Source organism: Macrotis lagotis, chromosome 1 (genome assembly GCF_037893015.1).
Source record: "Macrotis lagotis isolate mMagLag1 chromosome 1, bilby.v1.9.chrom.fasta, whole genome shotgun sequence".
In the NCBI taxonomy this organism is placed as follows: Eukaryota; Metazoa; Chordata; class Mammalia; order Peramelemorphia; family Peramelidae; genus Macrotis; species Macrotis lagotis.
In genome coordinates, this window is record NC_133658.1 from 829,988,736 (window position 1) to 829,997,255 (window position 8,520).

The 8,520-nt window shown below is 37.4% G+C and overlaps 1 protein-coding gene across 1 annotated transcript in view; it reads right to left on the reverse strand.

Moving 5' to 3' along the window:
* COG6 (component of oligomeric golgi complex 6) overlaps positions 1 to 5,042 on the reverse strand; it is a 122,975-nt gene extending 117,933 nt beyond the window's left edge. The window contains exons 1-2 of the mRNA XM_074217222.1: positions 4,790 to 5,042; positions 793 to 936 (exon numbers count right to left, since the gene is read on the reverse strand). Coding sequence (XP_074073323.1) covers positions 793 to 936; positions 4,790 to 4,948 — 303 coding nt within the window. The 5' untranslated portion in view covers positions 4,949 to 5,042. The remainder of the gene's footprint in view (positions 1 to 792; positions 937 to 4,789) is intronic.
* Positions 5,043 to 8,520: the final 3,478 nt, after the last annotated feature.

An 8,520-nucleotide genomic window follows, 5' to 3' on the forward strand; every position in this document is an offset into this window, starting at 1 on the left:
GATTCCATAGTTTATTTAATAAAGCAAAACTGTGAAAGTTTAAACTGCAAATGCTAGCAATATTCATTTATAAAATTCAATTTTATTTCTTTGGTTAACTTGCTGCAAGTTCAAATTATAGTTTCACTATTGACAAACTCAAGAAATTGTACAATCTCCATACAAATTCATAAAATAAGCAAGTATATTGCTTCTGTCTATACTTAACACCCAAAATTACCATGGATTTCATTTTTATGACAACTATCAATGCATTTTCTGAAGTAAATACTAGTCATTTCCCAATTTCATTTCATCTCATGAAACCACAAAAAGGTGTTACCTGGGTTGCAAACCTAGTAAGACTCTTGTAAATTGCCATGTTTCGGAAGATAAAACATGAAATACTGGTATACGAAACATTAATAAAAAGTGGTCTCATCTCACAGTGAGCAAATAGTCTATGTTTGATGGTGTAGTACTTCCAGGGTACTGATATTATTTAGGATGTAGGGAGTCAAGATAGTTACAACTCAACTCCAATTTAGAGTAACTATTCATGAAGAAGTATATTAAATCACAGGACACTTTTTCTGAAAAACCATTCAAGAAAAGCACTCACAGCTAAACCAAATATTCATAAGAAAGTCTCCGAGAACCTAAATTAATAGAAATAATAGAAAGTGGAGATCTTTAAGCATACAAGAAACCAGAAAAAAATTCAAATACATAATCTGTCACAAGTACAAAGAATAAAATGAAAGTTTGAAGATTTTAATAAATAGTAAATAGCAAATATTTTAAATATTTTACCTCCTTTACTTCCTTGAATATGTTGACAAATTCTTCATTGATTGCTAAACTTCTGCGTTCAATATCTCCACGTAAATTTCTCCTGGTTCTTAGGCTATTTTCCACAAAGAAGGTTGAAAGTGCCTTGAGAGCTTCTAACATCTCCTAAAAAATGAGTAACAAACACATCAAAATCTTATTCTAATAAATCAATTCTACTTATTTTAAAGTATTTTCTCATTCCAAGTCAAAATAAAATGAAATGATGCCTGTTACTTTCATTACACTTTATGTATACTTCATATTCATCAATCAGTAAATTAGATCATTTAATATAAAAGGAAGAAAATAACTTATCTTCTACATCATAACCTTTCAAATTATTGTATTCCTATTAAATATTCTCTTTTCCAACTGAATATTCCTGGTTTCTTCCACCATTCTTCACATGGCATGGTCTCCGGGTCCTTCAACATCCTGGTTGATCTTACCTGGACAGATTCATTTATCAAAGTTCTTTCTTGGGCAATAAGAACTGAATGCATATTTGATATACAATTACTTCCTTTATTTTTGTAAACTCTGTTACTATTAATAAATCCTAAAATAAAAATCTTTTTTTAACTATCATATTTACTCTCAGATCTTTTTCACCAAAAATGTTATCTGACTATGCCTTTCTCCAATTCTGTGCTTGAATAGATTTTTTTTTCAATTAACAGGTAGGACAGAAAGAAATCAAAGATGATTGGAGGGTCTAGAAACCACCTGTCTTTTCACTAAGTTCTAAATCTTATGATCTTATCTATACTCAAGGTACTTTGCACTTAACTATTCTAATTTGTACTATATTCATGTTTTTGCTAATTGCTCTGAAATAATTAGCTTAGATGACCTCAGTTGAGCATGTCACCTATTTCTGGACCCTGGATTCCTCACCTAGAAAATCAGGGAGCTGGAATGGATGATCTCAATTCTATACCCTCTAATCCTAAAAGCCTATAAAGATTCTGAAAATTTATGAAGAGTTTCCAAGAAATTCCAGAGAAACTTCCATTTAAAGTTTCAGCAATACAAAAAAAATTATAAGAAAATATTTTAAATAATTCTGGGTCTAATAACAATCATGAATAAAACGACTAATTTTAAATAAATCATTTTAGACTGTTTTAGAATGCGAAAATTCCCCTATACAAATTTTAAAAACCTGATAAATATTAATATTCTAAGGTAATGAAAAATTCCTTAAAAATAAAATCCAACTAATCAATGAGACATAGAGAATAAACTGTTATATTACAAGAGTTGCAATAATATTTGTTAGTGTAGTTTCATTAACATAGCTTGGCATTCCTCACTAGAATAGCCCATTTTTATGGGTTTTAAACATTTTAACAAGGAGAGGAAATAGAGCAGAATCACTATGATAAGGACTTTAGAAACTCTCCAAGACTATGTTGCAGAGCAGGTAACAACTTTTACATATAAAGTTTCTTTGCTGGCAGTGACCCATGAAGTCATAATTCAATCTCCCTCTGCTATGTCCTTGCCCCCAAAAGAGTGCCACACCACACCTGGCAGCATGAATTCAATATGGTTATTAATAAAGACTTGATAAGATGAAAATCTCACAAAACAGCAAACATTTTTTCCCTAAGTCAGGTCTACAGGCAAATTGATTTTATTTTCAATTACCAAAGAACTGAACTAGAAAATTCTGAAATTTTCTCCCCATATTTTTAAACAAATTTTCTGTGCAGTAACTCCAGTTTCTATAGTGTCCTAAAGTATACAAAGTCCTTTGCTCACAACCACTCTATTAAATAGTACAAGAAGAGCTAAGGCTCAATCAGTCAATAAAGATTGATTATTAAGAATCCTGGGGATACACAAAAAAGAGGAAAAAAAGACATGCCCTGATCTCAAGGAGCTCATGATCTCATGGGGGAGACAACAAACAAGCTATATACATATATGTGTATATATATATATATATATATATATGTATGTATATACATATATATCTATATATATATATAGATATATGGGAAATAATGGATGGAAGGCAATAGAATTAAAGAGAGCTGGAAAGACTTTCTATAGAAAATGAGTTCTTGTTTTTGTTTTGTTTTTTTAATTTTTTTAAAATTTATTTAAGGTAATGGGGTTAAGTGACTTGTCCAAGGTCACACAGTTAGGCAATTATTAAGTGTCTGAGGCTGGATTTGAACTCAGGTACTCCTAACTCCAGGGCCCGTGCTCTATACACTCTGCCTCCTAGCTGCCCCAGAGAATAGTTTTTAATTGGAAATTAAAGGAAGCTAAGAAAACAAGGGGATGAAAAAGGAGAACATTCCAGGCATGAGAACAACCAGAGAAAATATCTGGAGCCAAGAGATGTAGTGTCTGGGAAAGAATAAAAACACCAGTGTTGATGATCATAGATTATGTGGTAGAGAATAAGATATAAGAAAACTGGAAAGTAGGGGGTGATTAGGTTATTAAGGGCACTGAATGTCAAACAGAGGATTTTGTATATGGTCTTGGAAGTGACAGAGTCTTGGGCTTTACTGAATAGGGGTGACACAGTCAGAGCTGTGCTTTCATGGTGGTTGAATGGAGGAAGGATGAGAGTGAGGATTGACTTGCGATAGGCAAACCCACCAGTTGACATTATACTGCAATAATCCAGGCATGAAATGATTAGGGCATCAAAGTGGTAGCAGTGTCAGAGGAGAGAAAGAGAAGGACATTCCAGCAATATTGCAAATCAGAGTTTGGCAATAGATTGGATATAGAAGCAAAAGATAGTGGGGAATCCAGAATTACTCCTGAGTTGGTATTTCCCTCAAAACTGGGAGAATGGCATTTTCCTCAAAAGCAACATGAGGGGGCGGCTAGGTGGCATAGTGGACAGAGCACTGGCCCTGGAGCCAGAAGGACCTGAGTTCAAATCCAGCCTCAGACACTTAATAATTACGTAGCTATGTGGCCTTGGGCAAGTCACTTAACCCTATTGCCTTGCAAAAAAACTAAAAAAAAAGGCAACATGAAAGTTGGGGAGAGGAAAAGAAGGACAAGTCAGGGGGAAAAGATGATGAACTGTTTTAAATATGATGAATTTAAGATGTCTACTGGACATCTAGTTCAAGATGCTTGAAGTTGAAGATGAGAGATGAGATGTCACAGAGAGGTTAGGAATTGATAGGATAGAAATTTAATCTATGGGAACTATTGAGCGAAGTATGTCATTTTAAGGGAAAAGAGAGTCAAGTACAGCACCCTATGGGACACATATATACATCATTTGTATATACACATACATCATTTATATACACACATATACATCATTTATTATACATCATTTATATACACATATACATCATTTATATATACACATGTATACATTATTTATATGTACACACATATACGTCATTTGTATATATATCATTTACATATATACATCATTTGTGTATATATATATATCATTTATATATACATCATTTATATATACACACGTAAACATCATTTGTTTATATACACATACATTATATATGTCATTTATATATATCATTTATATATACACATATATACACCATTTATATATACACATATACATATATGTATATATGTACACACACACCTCCCCAAATGGGAGAAGCCAGTCACTCTCTTTGCCAAAGTGTGGCCTGGCCCTGGCCCCGCCCCTTTCCCCGCCCCTTAACTGCTGGGACGTGAAGGCGGGGCGAGCTCTAGCAGCCAAGGTCAGAGTCAAGGCTATGGTCAAAGCCAGGTCAGGGCAGGCACCCTTTCCAAACCGGAAAGGTTGGGAGCCCTGGCCGCAGCTCCCTCGCCAGGCCCCGCCCCGCCCTTCAGGCCCCGCCCCATCCCTGCAGGCCCCGCCTCGCCCCTTCAGGCCCCGCCCCAGTCCTGCAGGCCCCGCCCCATCCCCTGAAGGCCCCGCCCCCGTCCCTGCAGGCCCCGCCCCCGCGGGCTCCCCGCCCCGGGTTCCGGTTACCTTGTCATTATCCAGCCTGGTCTCCAGGATCTTGTGCAGCTTCCGGGACAGCGGGTTGTTGCTCTGAGCCGCGGCCCCGCCGGCCCCGTTGCCGAGGCTGCCGGGCGCCACGGAGGCCGGCAGGGCGGCCACCTCCCCAGCGCTGCCGCTCTCAGCCATCTCGGCGGCGGCAGCCACCTCAGCCGCCGGGGAGCCGGGAAACAGCTTCAGGAACCGCAGCTGCCGCGCATGCTCCGCGGCGACGGGCGGCTTTGCGCACGCTCCGCGGGTTGAGGGGAAGGAGCCCGGAAGAACTTCCCCGCTCGGTCTTAGAGGTCACCGGATGTAGGCGGATGTTGTCACGGTATCCAAAGCCTCCGGAAGTTCGAAGAAGCGAAAGAGTTCAGAAGACTTAAACCTCGTGAACCTTAAAGCTGGAAGAGGTTTGGCGGTAAAATACTCCGATTCCGTTTTAACCCGTCAGCCCATACGCCTCTATTACACGCCTCCTGGGCGGAGGGCCCGGGGAGCTCGCAGTGGAAGGCGGGGGGCCACCTCCGTGCCAGTCCTGGCCAGCGCCCCCTGACCCCACGCGGGCACTGTGCCGTCTCCGTCTCCAGACCCTTTTACAGATGAGGAAACCGAGGCCTGCGGGGTGACGAGACTTGTCCAGGGTCACACAGCCAGGGTGTGAGGCGCCAAAACCAACCTTTTTTGAGGTTGTTTTTTGTTTTTTTTTGCAAAGCAATGCGTTAAGGGGCTTGCCCAAGGCCACACGGCTAGGTAATTATTAAATGTCAGAGTTCGGATTTGAACTCGGGTCCTCCTGACTCCAGGGCGGGTGCTCTATCCACTGCACCACCTAGCCGTCCTCAAAGGCAACTTTTGAACCCAGATCTTACTCCTCCACTTGTGATGTTCTTTCCACCGCTCCACCCATAGCCCCTTGACTTTGGCAATCAGGAGGTTATCGGGACCTTTTTTGTCTCTTGAAAAAATTGTTTTATTCTACATCTAGCAAACATAAGGTAAAATAAACATTTTCTTCTACAAAGTAAGACCGAAAGGGAAAAAAAAAACAACTGAAACTTTGTTTCTGTCACATATAAATTGCTTTTTCTTTTAAGTGTAATAAAATGAGAGAGAATGAAGGAAAAGAAGAAGAAAGGAAAAAAGGAGGAGGAGAAAAAGAAGAATGAAGGAGGAGAAAAGAAAAAGGAGGAGGAAGACAACATGAATATTGGAGGAAAATTTCAGAGAAGATGGAAGAGGAGGGAATCAAAGATTTAATTGGAGTGATTAGGATCTCACCAACAGAGGGTGACCTTTTCCTGGGAGACAAAGTTGCATAAGATAATGGTCTTCAGATAGAGAACAGCAAGCTATGCCCCATTTCTGATGTCTTTAACTTCAACAAAGTAGGAGATTTGCTAGTAACTTTTTCATGTGTTCTATAAAATTGCAGGACAGGATAAAATATACAAATAAGGCATTTTTAAAAAACTAGCTAGGAAATCATAAGATCGCTGTAAAAGAGAACAAATGTTTGATCTGATAAATACAAAGAAAATAAAAACTCATTTAGTAGATATAGTTTAAAAATTGGCAGACAGTATGGCAAGAGATTCACTTCGTTCATTAGATTATGAATTCCTCTAGGAAATACTCTGTCTTTTGCCTTTTTTTACATTCCTAGCAATTAGCGCAATGATAGGCACTAAATAGATGTTTATTTGACTGATCTATTTTCCTATTACACAATAAATGCCAGACAAATGTTAGAATTTGATATAAGAAAACAATTAAAAGTTATGAAGTGGAATAATACATTTATCTGAATTATGGAAAAAGTTTATTTTTAGCTATTCAAAAGGTAGAAGAAATTAAAATGTGGGTGGATTTGGTTGCCTATGAATAGTTTTCATCATGTTTCTTGGGTTTATCTTTGTGGCTATAAATCTAATTCTAAAGGTGGAAAGAGAAAAGAGGAAAAGAATTTACTCATTGCCTACAATATGCTGAGCTCTTTACAAATATCTTATTTGATTCTCATAGCAATCCCTGGAGATTTTTTTATTACCTTCATTTTACAGTTGTGTAAACTTAAGATAGACAAAAGTTAAATGACTTGCCCAAGGTCACACAAGCAGGTGTCTGATGCCAGTTTTAAATTTGGTTCTTCCCGGCTTTAGGTCCAGTGCTCTATCTATTGTACAACCTAACTACCAGTGTTTATCTCCTTCAGCATCTTAACTTACTTTAAATTTCCCTTTGTACCCATTTTTGAGTTTCATTTTATTTTATTTTTTGGTTCAAGTTACAATTTTCTAAATATTCAAGCTCTTTTTGTATAGAAAGATCTTTATCTTCTACTTCTCTAGACTTTTCTGTTTGATGATTTCCTATCTTGGAAGCTGGAAAATGATTCCTCATGATTGTGCTTGAGTTCTTTCACCTGGCTTAGCAACATAAGGTGGTAGCTGGGCTACTGTTCTTTGGTAAAATTGATTTATATATATATATATATATATATATATGTATTATATATATATATATATATACATATTATTATTATAAGCCACATGTGTCATATAAATGATACAGTGAATACAGTCCCGGGCCTGAAGTCAGGCTGAATTTGAGTTCAAATCCAACCTCAGACAGTGTCTGTGGGCCCTTGGATAAGTCATTTAAACTGCCTCAGATTCCCCTTGTATAAAATGAGGATAATAATAGGACCCACATCCCAGGGCTCTTGGGAGAATCAAATGAGATAATAAAGGCAGAAATCTTAGCATGGTGCCTATCCTATAGTAAGTATATAAATTTTAGATATTAGCTTATTCTTTAATGTTGACCTGCTACATTTTACTTTGTTTCCTAAGTTGGAAATGGGTAAGGTTGCTTCCTAATTCTTTTATTTTGTGATATTTTTAGATTTTCACTAATGTACAGCTTGCCATTTACTAGTCTATTTGGGGGTTACTGAATGATATATGTACATATATATATATATATATATATATATGTAAAATTTTCATTGATCACTGTGTGGTCTGTAAATACTCCTAGCTTTATTGTTTTTAAGCATTATTTATTTCTTAGTAAGCAAAAAGTCTGTATATAAGCATTTTCATGTATCTTCTCTTTGATTCTGACTCAATCTCTGACCCACCAGTGCTGCTGCCAACTGTCTTTGAAAGCAAATTGTTTTCCTAAGTCAGTAGTGATTCCTTCCTCACTTCCATTACCATCTCATTACCAACTTAAAGCATATATCTGGACATTGAAGCCAATGGACATTTCTTTATTTCTATTACTTCACTTAATTCCAATATTGACAGAAGAGAGGTAGAATGGACAGAAAACTGGCCAAGAAGACTTGGGTTCAAGCCCCACCCCTGGCAAACTGGTAGCATGATTCTAAGGAAGTTCCTTTTCTCAATGTTCTGAGTTTAGGCAATTCATAAGACTACAAACTGCAGAGAAGATATAGCCTTACATTGTTAAGAGACCATCCCCTCACCATAGAATTGTCTATACATGAAACAACAAATAAAACTTTAAAATGGAGATGATGATAATAATAACACTAACTTTCCAAGGTGGTTGTGAGGAGCAAATGAGATAATTATTAAGTGCTTGGCACAGTGCCTAGCATGATGGGTTCTTGTCCTTAATTATCGAAGAAGACCAAGATGATATCACTGTGTTTGAGACAAATTACAGCATGTCTGACTGTGACTGGATCA